This window comes from Notolepis coatsorum, assembly GCF_963971535.1.
Source record: "Notolepis coatsorum genome assembly, chromosome: 15".
Taxonomy (NCBI): domain Eukaryota; kingdom Metazoa; phylum Chordata; class Actinopteri; order Aulopiformes; family Paralepididae; genus Notolepis; species Notolepis coatsorum.
Genome location: NC_140179.1, coordinates 7,268,047 through 7,286,727, shown reverse-complemented (window position 1 = coordinate 7,286,727; position 18,681 = coordinate 7,268,047). Strand labels below are relative to the sequence as shown.

The window sequence follows — 18,681 nt, the reverse complement described above, 5'->3', positions numbered from 1 at the left end:
ATATACGTCACCAAATACCCACCCCGTTCCCAGAATCCCCAGGCTTAAAGGAGCATTCCTCCGCTCCTCAAGTCCAGTGAATGTCTGCACCAATTGTGCGTGATAAGTGAGTCACCACAGGACAATACATTGAATAAATTACATATAAAAGCACCATAAAAACATAGTTTAAAAGATAAGAAAAGAAAATACAGATTAATGTCTTGCATAAAGACAACATGTCTCAGTGTTTCCACTGCTGGGATTGAAGGACAAAACCAAGAAGATCTCATTTACAGAGTAATTTACCCGGCAAATACATTTATACATAAGATTTCTTAAGATGGCTTGGGAAGGAAGTCACATATGGGCGAATTCACAAAGAATGGATTGCGCACGCTAATAGCACCCTTAACTGTGTGTGATTAGTGCCCGCTATTTGCGAGCTATTCACTAAAGTTATTGCGTGGATGATATACTAGCGCAAACATGCCCATAGGTGTGCAATTTGCTCCTGATATATGTCAGCGCAGTTGGCTCGCTGAGCAGTTTAAAAAAGAAACCCGAAATGAGGGAGAGGGAAGCTCTTAGACATAACAGTATTTTTCACCATTTGTATTTCGTATTGTATTTTGTTTATTTCGTCATTTGTATTTTCATGACACATTGCATCCTTTGTTTTTGTAAATATCTTTCGTCATTGCATTTGTTTGTCATGTCATCCCCAAATAAATTATTTTGAGCAGACCTGTCCATGGTGCTGAATCTTTAGACCGAAGTTAGGCACTGTGCCAGTGAAAATATTTTCCTCATGGACCTGACGAAACGTTATAAGTGAAGTTTATTCTGGAGCATATGAGTCTGCGGGTTCTATTCTCTTTATTGTGATTATTACCTAACCCAGCACCCAAAGGAGTGGTGTGCTTTGGGGCGACGATATAGCATTGCTCCACTGCTACGATCCAGGGCCCTCATTTATCAACGTTGCGTACGCACAGATATGTGCGTAACCCGTGCATACGATCATTTCTAAGCAAAGTGTGGGACTTGACGACTAGGGGTTAAACCCTGGTCTATGCCTATAGTTGTTATTACGGTATAGTTGTTGTTGCCGTAAATAACACCATTCAAATAAATAATTGTATTTTTATTTGAAATCATTTCTTTTAACACATTAATTGCCAATAACTAGTATACTGTATATGAGTATAAGTAATATTGACGTACAGAGATTGAGAGTTTCCAGTGTGACACTGTGAGACAGGCACTTTCTCATCAGATGGAATAACGTTACTATTCGTTTGGGGAATATATATATAAATATACTTAAATTGTATTATGCTTGTCCGACCATTTTTTTTACTTGTCCCGGACAATAGGACAAGCCTTAATGTTAAGCCCTGCATTTGCAATGAATATTACAGCACAAACATTTGTGTCATCCTTGTCTTGCATCATTCCTATAGACTGCTGTTATAGAGAGAGACCCTTACCAAACACACTCAGTTTAGTTTGGTACCTCATGGTACCAAAGCACCTCAATGGCGCTTAAAACAAAATTACAAACATCACAAAACAAACTGGTCAGACTACTACTTGACCTGAACCCCAGAACCCACCTCACCACTGCCCACTTTGCCAACCTAGGATGGCTTAGAGTAGACGACAGAGTACAGCAACTAGCAATGGGCCTGGTCTACAAGATACACTATACGACCGGGGTGCCCATGTACATGTCAAAATACTTCCCAAAGGTCAGTGAATACCACAACCACTACACCAGAGGAAGCTCAACAAATCATGTTAAACCCAGATTCGGCTCAAACAAGGGACTAAACACGTTTCGCAATTATGCCACAACAATGTGGAACGCCCTACCCAAAGCTGTAAAGGAATGTGAATCCCTGCCCACATTCAAAACCGCCCTTAAAGAGCACCTACGGGAGGCTGCAATTCGAAACTGGCCACCGTAAATGCCCAAAACCCCCACCACCTCCTAATAGACAGTCTCCTCCCCACCGCATGTATATATTCCCTCCCCGCCGTATGTATATTTCCCTCCCACCCACCCACCCCCTCCTAATGTACAGTCCCCTCCCCATCATATGTATATACTCTGTCAGGATCTAGGGGTAACAGTACTGTATATTTGAATACCGCCTATGTCACAAATGTATCAGTACTAAATACCTATATGTCCCTATGCCATAAATGTCATGTATGTTGTGTATGTCATAAATGTCTATATGAATTGAAAATGGGGGACCCTGATGGAAACAAGACAAACGTCTTTCTCAGGTCTGCATCCCCTTAACAATTGTATGTATTGAGCCGTACTGTATTGTACCCATTCTGCAATCTGTTAAATAAAGTTTTCATTCATTCATTCATTCACAGCAGATTAAAGTAGATACTTTGATAGTGGGATGTACAATGTACCCATGTTGTGTACCCTTTCTAACAAATCTCAAACCAAAACCCTGCTCAGACTAGTTTGAGTGAAACCCTGCTCGGAGACCTTGGTGTTGGATTATTCCTGATTCTTGGACGATTAGTCAGTTAGCTAGGTTACATCCAAATAAATCAAACAAATCAATAAAAAATTTAGATTCTGGTTGAGGCATCATCTAGCCATACTATCTGTTCTAGTGAGTGTAAACACTCCTACTTGACAATACAAGTCAGGGTTCTGGAGTGGTGTGTGTGTCGGAGAGAATTAGAAAATCAGAGGGGTACAGATCACACTACACAGTGGCTGAAAGACCCTGGAATCGGGGATTGATACCAGCCAGTTAAGGGGAAGGGATGATAAGGTGGTCTTGATGTCAGAGACCTTATTGGGAATTTGGCCAGGAACGTCGGGGGGAACCGTCTTTATGACCAAATTCAGTCTGGACCTCGGTTTAACGTCTTATCCGAAGAATGACACTCTAATCTGTACGGTGTCCCTATCACCATAACGGGGGCATTGTTACTATCTAGAGGACTGAGTGCCCCCTGCTGGACAACAACAACACCACCAGGTCCAGAGAACAGGGTGCTCCCTGCTGGACAACAACACCACCAGGTCCAGAGGACAGAGTGCTCCCTGCTGCTGGACAACAACACCACCAGGTCCAGAGGACAGAGTGCTCCCTGCTGGACAACAACACCACCAGGTCCAGAGGACAGAGTGCTCCCTGCTAAACAACAACACCACCAGGTCCAGAGGACAGAGTGCTGGACAACAACACCACCAGGTCCAGAGAACAGAGTGCTCCCTGCTGGACAACAACACCACCAGGTCCAGATGACAGAGTGCTCCCTGCTAAACAACAACACCACCAGGTCCAGAGGACAGAGTGCAACACCACTTTCCCACAACATTTACATTTACATTTAGTCATTTAGCTGACGCTTTTATCCAAAGCGACAACGGCCTTGACCGGGGCCTGAAATGGTGATCTTCCGAGTGTGGAGCGTGTGGAGCGTGTGGATGTTTCATGCATTTCATTAGTCCAGACAATGTCTTTGGGCTGATTTATCAGTGTGCAGGTGAGTTTTGAGAGAAACTTTGTGGTCTTGGTTGACCAGGTGGAGAATTTGTCTGTTTGACATAAGGCTGAGACCACTTATTGATTTATCGATAACTGCGTGAAATCGATAAGTGGCATCACTTATCGATTTTCTTTGCATGTGTAAAAAAAATATATATATACTTTATACTATACTAGGTCTTGTGGCATGTTTTAGTTAAAACATCCCCATTTCATGTAAATTCAGTTGAATTGCAACTCTGCACTGTGCATTCAATATTGCCTTTTCCTGGCAACAATTACTGCTGCCATGATCACCTGAGACGCTGGCAATGACACCCCTTTATAAATGTGCTTAGTTACCACCAAATCTCTGAAGGCGTAAATAGCGTTGCGTGGCAATTAGCACAGATATTTGTGTTTTTGCGATGAGGCTAATTTGCATAGAAAGGGGCACATGTTCCGCCCATATTACCTCATTTAAATACCCACAGATAGCACCGACGCAATGCTGATGGCAACGCAGTTAGCACCGCATTTCACCCTTTGCGCTTGCTTTGTGAATAACAAACTGTGTTTCGGAGCTATTTGCACAGGCATAGCATCAGAAAAAGCCACGCAATCCCTTTGTGAATTTGCCCCACAGTAAACTAACAGAGAACAGAGACATCTTCACTACATCTGTACACATAGTAAACTAACTGAGAGAACAAAGACATCTTCACTACATCTGTACACATAGTAAACTAACGGAGAGAACAGAGGCATCTTCATTACATCTGTACACATAGTAAACTAACTGAGAGAACAGAGACATCTACACTACATCTGTACACATAGTAAACTAACTGAGAGAACAGAGACATCTTCATTACATCTGTACACATAGTAAACTAACTGAGAGAACAGAGACATCAGTATTTTCCCCAACATAGATATAGTATTTATGGCCGGTTTAGATGAATCGACTAATTGATAAAATAATCAACTGATTAATCGATAACAAAATAATCCTTAGTGATAGCCCTAGTATTTTCCCCAACATAGATATAGTACTTTGCTGGCTTGTTGCAGTGTTCTTGCTTGATGCAGATGTTGGCTGTATATCTTTTTACTGTCCAGAGTCGTCGGAGGAGGATGAGGAAGAAGACGATGAGAGCGATGAAGACTGGAGCTCACATAGTGGACTTGCAGCAGAGGAAGAGAAGGGAGGGGGTGAAAACTGAGAAGATGAAATTGGTAAAGAAGAGGAAGATGAGGCAGAAAGTGAAAAAGAGGACGGTGAGAATGACGTGGGATGGGAATACATTATTTCGAATTTGAATTTCTTCAATATTTAGTTTCAAAAGTGTGGCTATGACGGTTCTCTCAGTTTCAGAAAAGGACACAGACTGGTTTGTAATCCAAGGTTACGAGGAGCTTGGAGAGAAAAGTGGAGCTAAACTACAGACAAGACTCTTGGAAATCCGCCTCAAGAGATTGTCAACGGTAAGATGGGGAGGAAAATATTACAGTGAGTTTCTTTTGCATAATGCATTTGCACATTTTATATAAGAACCTTTACATGATAAAAAATATAGATATAGTGTATTAAAAAAAGAAATAATTGCTTAACTAGGCTTGCCTAGTCTCGTTCTTGGCTGGGTCTTGCTTAACTAGGCTTGCCTAGTCTCATTCTTGGCTGGGTCTTGCTTAACTAGGCTTGCCTAGTCTCGTTCTTTGCTGGGTCTTGCTTAACTAGGCTTGCCTAGTCTTATTCTTGGCTGGGTCTTGCTTAACTAGGCTTGCCTAGTCTCATTCTTGGCTGGGTCTTGCTTAACCAGGCTTGCCTAGTCTTGTTCTTGGCTGGGTTGGGCTTGACTTGGTGTCTACTGTAGCCTATTGTCTCTTAGCGAGAGAGAGGCGTGGAGAGAGAGATACTCTAACCAACCACACTTAGTTCGCACAGCAGATTAAAGTAGATACTTTGATAGTGGGATGTACAATGTACCCCTGTTGTGTACCTTTTCTAACATCTCAGACCAAAACCCTGCTCAGACTAGTGTGAGTGAAACCCTGCTCAGAGATTGATGTTGGATTATTGCTGATTCTTGGAACGATTAGTCGGTTAGCTAAGATACATACAGAGTGCTCCCTGCTGGACAACAACACCACCAGGTCCAGAGGACAGAGCTCCCTGCTGGACAACAACACCACCAGGTCCAGAGGACAGAGTGCTCCCTGCTGGACAACAACACCAGGTCCAGAGGACAGAGTGCTCCCTGCTGGACAACAACACCACCAGGTCCAGAGGACAGAGTGCTCCCTGCTGGACAACAACACCACCAGGTCCAGAGGACCGAGTGCTCCATGCTGGACAACAACACCACCAGGTCCAGAGGACAGAGTGCTCCCTGCTGGACAACAACACCACCAGGTCCAGAGGACCGAGTGCTGGACAACAACACCACCAGGTCCAGAGGACAGGGTGCTCCCTGCTAAACAACAACACCACCAGGTCCAGAGGACAGAGTGCAACACCACTTTCCCACAACGGCCTTGACTGGGGCCTGAAACGGTGATCTTCCGACAATGAGTGTGGAGCGTGTGGAGCGTGTGGATGTTTCATGCATTTCATTAGTCCAGACAATGTCTTTGGGCTGATTTATCAGTGTGCAGGTGAGTTTTGAGAGAAACTTTGTGGTCTTGGTTGACCAGGTGGAGAATTTCAGTCTGTTTGACATAAGGCTGAGACCACTTATTGATTTATCGATAACTGCGTGAAATCGATAAGTGGCATCACTTATCGATTTTCTTTGCGTGTGTAAAAAAAAAGATATACTTTATACTATACTAGGTCTTGTGGCATGTTTTAGTTAAAACATCCCCATTTCATGTAAATTCAGTTGAATTGCAACTCTGCACTGTGCATTCAATATGCAGTGCACTCCTCCATCACATCCAGAGACCTCCGACTATAAAATGAGAAGGATCACTGTGGTCGTTTTGAATGGGGAAATCTGTAACACTAAAGATGGCGGCAATGACAAAGAATTGCTGCAAGATTAACATAAATGTGTTGTTTAAATAATAATAAAAAAAGTATATATTTAAAAAATATACTAATAAAAAATATCGATAGGTTTGATTGAAAATGTTATTAACAGATTGCAGAATGGGTACAATACAGTATGGCTCATTACACACAATTGTTAAGGGGATGCAGACCAGAGAGACTTTCGTATTGTTTACATTAGAGCAGTGGTTCTCAAACTTTACACCAAGTACCACCTGAGAACGTAGCTGGCTCTCCAAGTACCACCATATGACCGGCGTTAAAATACAATCTATTCATCTATGCGCAGTTCACGCAGGAGGCAAATGTATTCCTAATACCATTATGTATTGTTAACTTTTGTCAGACACAGCCACAATGTACAAAGGGATAGCACTAGAACTAGCAAACGCTTCCACACAACTCATACAATACAAGGGGCATTGAGAACATAATAACTAACATTCTCACATAGCAAGTGAGAAAATTAAGAACTGTATTTCAGCAAATGTACTTAATTCTCTCTATCTCTCTGTCTCTGTCTCTCTCTCTCTCTCACACACAGTAAGCGATTGTCCATCATTCACTCACACACACACACACACACACACACACACACACACACACACACACACACACACACACACACACACACACAATTATTTGGTTACAAAAACTTAATTTCCTGCATTCTGGTGCAGGAATTTTTGAATTTTTACCCTTTAAATGTCAGTGTTTGTGATGGGCATCACAAATTATTGTAAAAAGAAAAGAAAACACATATTTAATACATTTTTTAATGTTTACCCTTTAAATGCCAGTTTGTGTGATGGCATCACAAATTATTGTAAAAAAAAACACACAAAAAGTAAAATATTTTCAATATATCAAATGCAAAGTAAATTTTTCTGGGGGGGATTGTTACAGGCTAGGCATGTGTCAATGATTAGCAGCAACACAGATTGTGATGAATTTTTTGTAATGTCAGATTTTTTATCTGACATTACAAAAAATCTAAAAATAAATGGTTATGATCAGGGCTGAAGTTGAATTAAAGATGTATGACTGTTTAGACTGCATTACTCTCTGTCACAGTGATCTCCTGGTTGTTCCCCACTTAGGTTATCTAACTATCGCGCCACCGCAACCAGAGACACTGGCCTGGCCTGCTTCTAAGTTCAGTGGCCTGACTGAAAAAAAATATGTTTACTGGATGTTTACTGTTAATGCCTGTGTCTAATTTGATGTTATGTTTAAAAAATAATTAAAAAAAAAATAGTAAAAAAAAGAAGAAAAAAAATTGTGCTTTTTTGTAAATGTTTTCAAGTACCACCAGCAGTACCACCAAGTACAACTAGTGGTACGCGTACCACAGTTTAAGAACCACTGCATTAGAGTCCCCCATTTTCAATTCATAATGAATTGTAAGTAAGGGTGCAATTAGCACCGTGCAATCCATTCTTTGTGGATCCCGCCCCCAGTCTGTTTGACACTGTGGTCTTGGTTGATCATCAGTCAAAGTCAACTTTATTGTCATTTCCCATAATGTGCAAGACATACAGAAAATGTAATTACGTTCCCCCCTTCCCACAGTGTATATAAAAATATCTCTACAATATAAACAAAGTAATATAGGACACAATATACAACACACAATATACAGGACTATGTACAATATAAACAGTAGCTAAAAATAAATGAATGAGTGACTTAAATAAAAGAGGTAAAAGAGAACTTAGTGCAAATCTTCCTACCAGCGGTAGTACATAGTCAAATAAAATAAAGTGGCAGTGAGTTAGTAAAGTGGCAGTGTGTGTCTGTGGGATGGTGTGTGTGTGTGTGTGTGTCAGTGGGTTGTGGGTTCCTAGTCCAGAGTCTGTGGGGGCAGAGTAAGAGAGGGGGAGAGCTGGGAGAGAGTTCAGCTTCCCGACAGCCTGATGGATGAAGCTGCCTTTCAGTCTGCTCGTCCTAGCTCAGAGGCTCCTCATTCTCCCGGAGGGCAGGGTGGTGATGAGTGCTTTGCAGGCCAGGCGTGTGTTGTAGATGTCCTGGAGGGAGGGGAGGGGGGCACCAACGATCCTCTCAGCTGTTCTGACCGTTGCAGGGTCTTGTGGCAGGATGCCGTGCAACCCTCGTACCACGCGGTTATGCAGCTGGTCAGGAGGCTCTCGATGGTGCCCCAGTAGAAGGAGCACAAGATGGGAACTGAGGCTCCAGCTCTTCTCAGTTTGCGGAGGAAGTAGAGGTGCTTCAGGTTGTTCAGCAGAGTGGTGTCACTGTCACAGGTCTGTGGTCAGGGTTTGTAGTCTGTGATGGTCTGAATCCCCCGCCACAGGCTCCTGGTGTCTCTGCTGTCACTGAAACGGTGCTCTGTCCTCTTTGGGCGTTTTCACTCCGGCAAGACTCCGGCTCTGTTCTGGAGCCTCTGAACCTTGGTGCTCTCTGGCGAACCAGCCCGTGTGTACACCTATTTAAGCAGAACCCAACGCTCCACCATCCTCTGTCATCAAAACAGCTTCAAAGGTTCGGCATTGCATCTGCACCATGTACTCAACAGGTAGCAATCTCAAGATGAGATCCGATTCAAATGTATTGTCATTATACAGCACAAGTACAATACACCATCCAACCAAAGTGGATAAAGAAATGCTCCAGAAAAAAATAAATGAATGAAATAAGAAAGGAAGTTTTGAAACCAAGAGATTTGAACCTGGGACCATAGGATCCACAGGCAGCCACACTAACCAGTTGAGCTAAAGGGTCCGACGTTGACTGCAACTGACTAATCCATAGTTTACACTTGTCAAGAGCCGATTGCGCAGTCGGTTAGTATTGGCATTAATAAATCAGATGTCATGCTAATATGTCATGTTCTACAGTAGGACTTACTACTATGATACGCAATAAAACAAGTCATTAGAATAATAGAAGCCTACTTTGCTGGACCGATTCATTTTGAACATATACAGTACGTGTGTGTGTGCTTGCGCACTTTGGCTCACTACATTTCTTCACGCATATTTATTTCTGGAGCATTTCTTTATCCACTCTGGTTGGATGGTGTATTGTACTTGTGCTGTATAATAACAATACATTGGAATCTAATCTCATTTTGAGATCAGTCACAAATCGCTTCCTGTTGAATGGATCGATTGAGTGCAATGCCGAACCTCGAAAAAAAGTTTTTGCTTGTCCTGACAGCCTAGAATATGACACGCCCACTGATGATGTCACGGTTCGCAAGGAAAAAACAACAATTTCCCGAACCAATTAATCCCGGAGTGAACGCGCCTATTTGTGTACTGCCTTTTTGCATTTTTGATGCCAATGTCCAAGTCGGCCCTGGCTGTTCTCAGGCCAGGGCAGGCGGCGTTGCGGGCCCTCAGTAAACCATGGACTTCCCCTGTCAGCCATGGTTTCTGATCGATGCATTTACTGATGTAGTCAGTGACTGTCTCTGTATATTCACGGATGTTGGTGTGATGGTTATAGGTGGCTGCCTGCTTAAACATTATCCCAGGCTGTGGTGTCAAAGCAGTCTTGAAGTGTTGAGGAGGCATCCTCTGGCCACACCTGCACTTGCTTCTGAACTGGTCTGGTGACTTTAGCCCTTGGCCTGTATGCTGGCATTAGCATGACAGTAGTGTGATCAGAAGCACCCAGGTGGGGGAGGGGTGTAGCCTTGTATGCTCCTCTCAGGGTTGTACACAAGGTCCAGTGTGTTTTTTACCTGTGTAGGAAAATCAACATGTTGAAGTTGTGAGCATACAGACTTAAGGTTTGGTTGAAATCGCCAGCCACGATGAGAAATCCATCTGGATGGGCTGTCTGTTGCTCACAGATGGCGTTGTTCAGTTCCTATAGTGCCCTGTCTCTGTCGTTGTTGTTAGAGCAGGGGGGAATGTAAACTCCCTCGGTAGGTAGAATGGCCGACACTTTAGGAACATTAACTCAACCAGGGCTGAGCAGTGTTTACGTACCACCAGTGTCTTGACACCAAGCATCTCTGATGTAAACACAGACCCCGCCGCCGCAGGTCTTGCCTTCTTCCGTGAGGAACATGTCCGCCCGGTAGCATGTTAGCTCATGTTTGACTCTTTCAACAGTTTCCTAAAGGTGAAAAACAACACTCTCTCGCCGCCTGCTGTGTCGTTGTATGTGGTCCCGTTTATTGTCCAGGGAGCGTACGTTAGCGAGTAGGATAGATGGTATGTTTGGGTTAGCCGCTAGCCTAGCTCGTATACCTCCACGCTTGCCCCTGCTTCCGCTTCCTCTTGCACCACCTGCGTTGCGTCCTCAGCGGGCACGACTCAGTGGTGGTGGGTGTTGGAGTGGTGGGCTGCCGGAGTAGTCCAATGGCCCGTAGCTCCTCAACGTGCACCGGATTTAATTCACTAAATACCGTACTGCCGATGTCGATCAGGCTCTCATGGCTGTATGTTTGCCTTGAGGTGGATAAGCGCGACCAACACTCACACACGATGAGTAATAACAATTAAAACATGTAAACGCTGCATTATCGGGACAGAGGGTAGCCGCTGCGCCTGCTCGCACCGCCATCTTGGTCTTGATGTGGAGAGCATTAGTCTGTTTGACACTGGTCTTGGTTGATCAGGTGGAGAGCCTTAGTCTGTTTGACACTGTGGTCTTAGTTGATCAGGTGGAGAGAGTTAGTCTGTTTGACACTGGTCTTAGTTGATCAGGTGGAGAGAGTTAGAGAGTCTGTTTGACACTGTGGTCTTAGTTGATCAGGTGGAGAGAGTTAGAGAGTCTGTTTGACACTGTAGTCTTAGTTGATCAGGTGGAGAGAGTTAGAGAGTCTGTTTGACACTGTGGTCTTAGTTGATCAGGTGGAGAGCCTTAGGGGGCTTTCACACTCAGCCTTTTGTACCGAATCACCGTCCCGGAGCACGGGGGGCAGTGTTCTCACTCACCACTTTTGGGGTGCGAAACGGCGCTGAATCGTTTCACCCCCCGCTGAACGGGACCAGCTGGCAGAGGTGGTCTCGGGGTCGGTCCCGGGAGAACGGGGGGTGTGGCTTTGCGAGCTTGTACCTTTTCACGGGCGTGGCGCCTGGTGCTGACATAACGTCATAAATTTTGTTTGCCATGGCTATGTCTATAACATTGTTCGAATGCATTTATTTCTATTAGACCAGTGGTGCCCAACAAGTCGGCCGTGGTCGACCAGTAGATCGCTCAAAAGCGGACTCTACAACACCATCCATTCGTGATAAAATATAACTTAATATTTATTGGCAATTTGTTCATTTTATATCAACATCCAGAGTCCGCAGTCGTGTTAAGACATTCCCGTTTACATTTTTGGTCGACCAGTAGATCAATGACATTCAATATAATCGATGCGAGTTACTAGTATGTTGCAGTAACGTTAGCGTTAGCCGTTAGCTTAGCGTTATTGTTAACGCTGCAAAACGATCAAAAGCGGACTCTACAACAGAGTTCCATTCGTGAGAAAATGGGGGTGGGTTATATTGACAAGGCTTGACAACAGAGGTTCAAATATAACTTCATATTTATTAGTTATTTGTATCTTTATATCAACATCCATTCTCCAGTCTCCGTGTGAACACTTCCTGTGTTTACATTTCGAGCGTGACATCATCGACTACGGCAAGCTTACAAGCTCAAAACGCAAACCGTAAACAAAACCCAGAGCGCACCCAGAATGAAGTGTGTACACAAACTAGAGGGGGGAGAGGGGGGGGGGAGAGTTCGGATCAGATCTCGGTACGGGAAGAACGGAACGAAATAGAAACGAATAGAGTGAGTGAGAAAGGGCCCTTAGTCTGTTTCACACTGTGGTCTTAGTTGATCAGGTGGAGAGCCTTAGTCTGTTTGACACTGTGGTCTTAGTTGATCAGGTGGAGAGCCTTAGTCTGTTTCACACTGGTCTTGGTTGATCAGGTGGAGAGCCTTAGTCTGTTTGACACTGTGGTCTTGGTTGATCAGGTGGAGAGAGTAGAGCCATATGAAATCCGCGTTCACGGAATCGCGGACGGAATCGCGGAATTGACCAATAAAAATGGAATCGACTGCAAAATGTGGAATATTGCAGAATTTGGCCTAATCTGGACTGAAATTCCGTTTTTGGGTGGAACGTTTGGTGCAAAGCAAACATGACCGGGGACCGCTGCGTGTTACACACAACACAACAGTGTCCAAGCGTCTGCTTTGGCGTTAACGTCGTCAAGAAGCTAAGAAATTCCGCAATAAGCCCTAAATTCAGATCAGAGCAGTATCCTAATGACTTTTATGCCTCCGGCGATAAGGTGTTTTGCTAATTCTGTCAACGTTCCGTGGACTAGACCCGCAAAAACACGTGCGACACTATTGTGATTAAATAGCTAACGTTACAGTACATAAGACTATAGATGGAAATGATAGCTTCTTGCTAAATCTGGTGCACCCATCCATTTGTTTAATGAAAACGATTGTCATTACACACTGTCCTTTATAAACTAAATAAACTTAAATAGCTATGTAACGTTACAGTACATAGGACTATAGATGGAAATGATAGCTTCTAGCTAAATCTGGTGCACCCATCCATTTGTTTAATGCAAATGATTGTCAGTACACACTGTCCTTTATAAACGAAATAAACTAAACTAAAGGTGCCCAAATGATGCATTACTATATTTCATCACAATATAATAGATATAGCTAGGCTACTGACATTGTCATTGTGATAATGTCAGTAGTAGCTAGCTGTATCTATTGTTATTTAAAAGATATTGTGTAAAATGTAACTATTTCTGATTTGCAGCACCTAAAAACATTAAATGGACTGTTATATCTTATTCAATTGTGGACATTTATTCATTCCCACTTATTAGACACTATTCCTGATGGTAAAATGAGCATAAAAAGCTAAATACAGAATTCTGAAATATTAAAACGGAATTTGGGAAAAAATTTAATGGAATTTGGAAAATAATAAAACTGATTTCATATGGCTCTAGGAGAGAGTTAGTCTGTTTGACACTGGTCTTGGTTGACCAGGTGGAGAGAGTTAGAGAGTCTGTTTGACACTGTTGGGATGATTCTTGACACAATAAGCAGGTCATGGTGCTTCTGGCAGGAAAGTGGTCAGACATTGTGGCCTAAGCGTATATATACTGGGCTACTTCCTAATTTTTAATAAAAACAAATATGTACTGATTGAAAAATGCACAATTCATCTACTGTATGGAACCAGCTGTTAGAGGCCAGAATAGAACTACAGTATCATAATTAGTGTTTTAGACAAATTGCGATTTTTCCTGTAATGTCTGGCTTTAGCATTATAATTACAAATCAAGATTCAGTTTATTGTCATTCCTCTCAGCCTAGAGCAGTGCAACAAGAAAGGATAAAATAGAAACTAAAATGTATCTGCATATAAAATAATAAATCTAAAATATCTAAAGACAATTAAGAAGCGATATGAAAAACGGAAGACAATCAATCAATGATCAAATAAAAACACTCTAAGTCAGTGCTTCTCAAACTTTTTCTGTCAGGCCCCCCTTTGGCGGACCAAAATATCTTGCCCCCCCCCCCTCGCCCCAACAAAATAGTCATGAAATGGGCCATGTTTAAATTTATTGAAATAACACCAATATCGTGACCTTTCAAATTGACAACCTCGCTGTGAAACAGCACTGCAGAATGGTCAGCTCCCATCTCCTCACACAGTGCAGAGAACCGGCGCGCTTTCAGGGCTCGGGTTTTGATGAAATTTACCACGTTTATAACTTCTGTCAAAACCTCATTCAGCTCAGGGCTAAGCTGTCTTGACGCTGGCGCCTCTCTGTGAATTTACAGTGCGTCCATTGCGCGTTTGGCGAGACCCCCTTGATGAGCGCCTGTTTTGTTTTCAGAGCCGTCATGGATGAAAAGCCAGCTTCACACAGATATGTGGTGCTGAATGGTATCAACACCTTAACTGCTGCATCATGAGATACTTGGTACTCAGCACCACACTCTGAACCTAGCTCTCCAGGTGGTATCAGATGAGATTTCAATGAGTTCTTCCAAGAGTTTGGATGGAGATGTGTCAGGAAGCTTTGTCTCAATGTTGTCTGTAAAGTTTTTTTTTATCGAGAGTAACTTGGTGATCCTTTTCTGTGTTTTATTAAATAATGATTTTCAGATTTTGAGAAATGGTCAAACTTATCCAAATATGGTATTTTCATGGAGAACAGTGCAGTTGCAACAGATAGCACTTTAGTGATAATTTTCTGTAATAATAATAAAAAAAAAAAAAAAACTTTTTTTAAATCTCAAGGCCCCCCCTGTCATGCCACTTTGAGAAACACTGCTCTAAGTCAACATATAGGACACTTGGGCAGTTGGGGGCGGCTAAGTGGTGCAGTGTTAGGGGTGGGAAAGCCGGTGGGTGGGGATTGGACGTTGTGGACAGCGACTCCTACAGGTCTGTTGGTGCGCCTGTACAGCAGAATCAGGAAGTATCGGGGGCAGCATGAGCCTCCCACGCGTTACTCCTCGCCACTGAGAGATCACGCTGTTCAGGTGAAAAGATGCGACAGCTGCCTCCTCGTGTACCGGAGGGGACACGTGATGCAAGGCTTGGTCCTCACTGCAGCCGACCAGTGGGAGGCATGGTCTAGCAACGTTGGCGAGGCGAAATTGGGATGGGAGAAAAATAGAAAAATAAGGAGAAAAAGTGGATTAAAAAAAAACATATAGGACACTCAATCAATGATCAAATAAAAACATATAGGACACTCAATCAATAATCAAATGCAAACATATAGGACTCTCAATCAATAATCAAATAAAAACATATAAGTCAACATAGGAGGAGCAGAGAGTACTGACAATGGGCTCTGTTGATTAGTCTGATGGCTTGGGGGGGGAAACTGTTCACCCCATAGTGCAAGTGCTTCGAGAGGCACATAAAAAAAACTAAATCTGTGCCACACTAGACCAGCACCAGTTTACTTTTCGTGAAAACAGATCCACAGATTATGCCATATCCACAGTACTCCATAGCACCCTCACTCACCTGGAAAACAAGAATACGTATGCCAGATTTCTGTTTGTCGACTACAGTTTGGCATTTAACACAATAATCCCCTCCAAACTGGTCATCAAACCAGCCAACCTAGGCTTCACCCCTGAGCTGTGCACCCTCATCATGGACTTCCTGTCTGAGTGGCAACAGGTAGTGAGGACAGACTCCATTACCTCTGCTCCTCTGACCCTGAGCACTGGAGCTCCTCAGGGCTGTGTCCTGAGCCCCCTCCTGTACTCCCTGTACACTTACGACTGCGTATCTTCACACCACTCAAACCTGGTGGTCAAGTTTGCCGACGATACAACTGTGGTGGGCTTGATCACCTATGGGGACGAGTCGGCTTACAGGAGGGAGGTCGACAACCTGGCACAGTGGAGCGAGGATAACAACCTCTCACTCAACATCGCCAAAACCAAAGAGCGGGTGGTGGACTTCAGGAGGGGGAGGAAGACAAGAGTTGGCCCCCATCACAATTGGAGGTGCTGCTGTGGAGAGAGTGGGCCAGTTCAGGTTCCTTCGGAGTCAACATCACCGAGGACCTGAAATGGGACACCCATGCGGATCAGGTGGTGAAGAAGGCCCAACAACGCCTCTTCCACCTGAGAAAGTTTGACATGGGGCATAGTATCCTGCGTGCATTCTACAGGGGCACCACAGAGAGTGTCCTTACCGGCTGCATCACAGCTTGGTACGGGAACTGCACTGCTCACAGCCGCAGAGCGATACAGAGAGTTGTTAAGACAGCTCAGAAAATCTGCGACTGTGGGCTCCCCTGCATACAGGACATCTATAACAGCCGGAAGATCATTAAAGACCCCAGCCATCCCAACAACGGCTTGATCCAACTGCTGCCTTCTGAGAGGCGTTGCCACAGCCTCAGAGCCAGGTCCAGCAGGCTCAAGGACTCATACTACCATCAAGCCATCAGACTCATGAACACTATCTAATCATTCAGATTTTATTGTGTGTATTTAATATGTATTTATATTTTAAGTACTTTACGTTGATTTTATTCTACTGTTGCAATTTTTATATTAACCACTCTCAGCACTGTCACGTTTTCATACATCATTATTATGCTGGTTTTCACCGTGTTTTTGTGTATTGTATTGTTCTATTGTGTATTTTATTGCCATGCTGTAGGTCGATGGGGCAAGGCCCAAGAATCTTGCTCTTTTTTGTATAAGAAATATGACAAAGATGCAAAAATAAAGCTGAATCTGAATCAGTCACCTCATGCTATGTGTCCAGTGGAGAATGAACAGTCACCTCATGCTATGTGTCCAGTGGAGAGTCACCTCATACTATGTGTCCAGTGGAGAATGGAGAACGGTCACCTCTGTAATTTCACTGTAAGGCAGGGTTAATCAGAAGGTCTTAAAGTATACATCTATACATAGCCTTAGACTGCCAGTTTGTAAACTGGCTATCTCTTCATTTGAATGTTTCTGTCTCTCTGTTCCCCAGATCCACCCCCTGTCCTGCTGCCCGGCAACCAATGGAGACATGGAGGAATTGAGACTCCATTCCTCCGACCAGTGTGGGGAGAGCTTCAAGACAAAGGCAGAACTTAAAAGTCATCACATGGTACACACAGGAGAGAAACCTTACTGCTGTGACCAGTGTGATATGAACTTCAAGACAAAGGCAGATCTTAAACAACACCATGTGGTACACACAGGAGAGAAACCTTACTGCTGTGACCAGTGTGAGAAGAGCTTCAAGAGGAAGGGAGATCTTAAACAACACCACATGGTACACACAGGAGAGAAACCTTACTGCTGTGACCAGTGTGGGGAGAGCTTCAAGACAAAGGCAGAACTTAAACAACACCATGTGGTACACACAGGAGAGAAACCTTACTGCTGTGACCAGTGTGAGAAGAGCTTCAAGAGGAAGGGAGATCTTAAACAACACCACATGGTACACACAGGAGAGAAACCTTACTGCTGTGACCAGTGTGGGGAGAGCTTCAAGACAAAGGCAGAACTTAAAAGTCGTCACATGGTACACACAGGAGAGAAACCTTACTGCTGTGACCAGTGTGGGAGTAGCTTCAAGACGAAGGCAGATCTTAAACAACACCATGTGGTACACACAGGAGAGAAACCTTACTGCTGTGACCAGTGTGAGAAGAGCTTCAAGAGGAAGGGAGAACTTAAAAGTCATCACATGGTACACACAGGAGAGAAACCTTACTGCTGTGACCAGTGTGATATGAACTTCAAGACAAAGGCAGATCTTAAACAACACCATGTGGTACACACAGGAGAGAAACCTTACTGCTGTGACCAGTGTGAGAAGAGCTTCAAGAGGAAGGGAGAACTTAAAAGTCATCACATGGTACACACAGGAGAGAAACCTTACTGCTGTGACCAGTGTGGGGAGAGCTTCAAGACAAAGGCAGAACTTAAAAGTCATCACATGGTACACACAGGAGAGAAACCTTACTGCTGTGACCAGTGTTGGAACAGCTTCAAGACAAAGGCAGAACTTAAAAGTCATCACATGGTACACACAGGAGAGAAACCTTACTGCTGTGACCAGTGTGATATGAACTTCAAGACAAAGGCATATCTTAAAAGTCACCACATGGTACACACAGGAGCGAAACCTTACTGCTGTGACCAGTGTGGAGAGAGCTTTAAGACAAAGGCACATCTTAAAAGTCATCACATGGTACACACAGGAGAGAAACCTTACCTCTGTGCCCAGTGTGTGAAGAGCTTCAAGACAAAGGTAGAACTTAAACTACACCACATGGTACACACAGGAGAGAAACCTTACTGCTGTGACCAGTGTGGAGAGAGCTTCAAGCGAAAGGCACATCTTAAAAGTCATCACATGGTACACACAGGAGAGAAACCTTACTGCTGTGACCAGTGTGGAGAGAGCTTCAAGACAAAGGCACATCTTAAAAGTCATCACATGGTACACACAGGAGAGAAACCTTACCTCTGTGCCCAGTGTGGGAAGAGCTTCAAGACAAAGGCAGAACTTAAACTACACCACATGGTACACACAGGAGAGAAACCTTACTGCTGTGACCAGTGTGGGAAGAGCTTCAAGACGATGAGAGAACTTAAACAACACTACAGACGGCAGAG

The 18,681-nt window shown here is 43.7% G+C and overlaps 1 protein-coding gene across 1 annotated transcript; it reads left to right on the top strand.

Annotated features, from left to right (window-relative positions):
- Positions 1-468: 468 nt before the first annotated feature.
- Positions 469-17,874, top strand: LOC311241656 (uncharacterized protein; the record flags this gene model as incomplete). The annotated part of the gene is made up of 5 exons (XM_084330532.1): positions 469-478; positions 4,617-4,709; positions 4,867-4,982; positions 17,042-17,786; positions 17,870-17,874. The coding sequence occupies 5 exons, from the start codon at positions 469-471 to the stop codon at positions 17,872-17,874; spliced, it is 969 nt and encodes a 322-aa protein (XP_084186658.1).
- Positions 17,875-18,681: the final 807 nt, after the last annotated feature.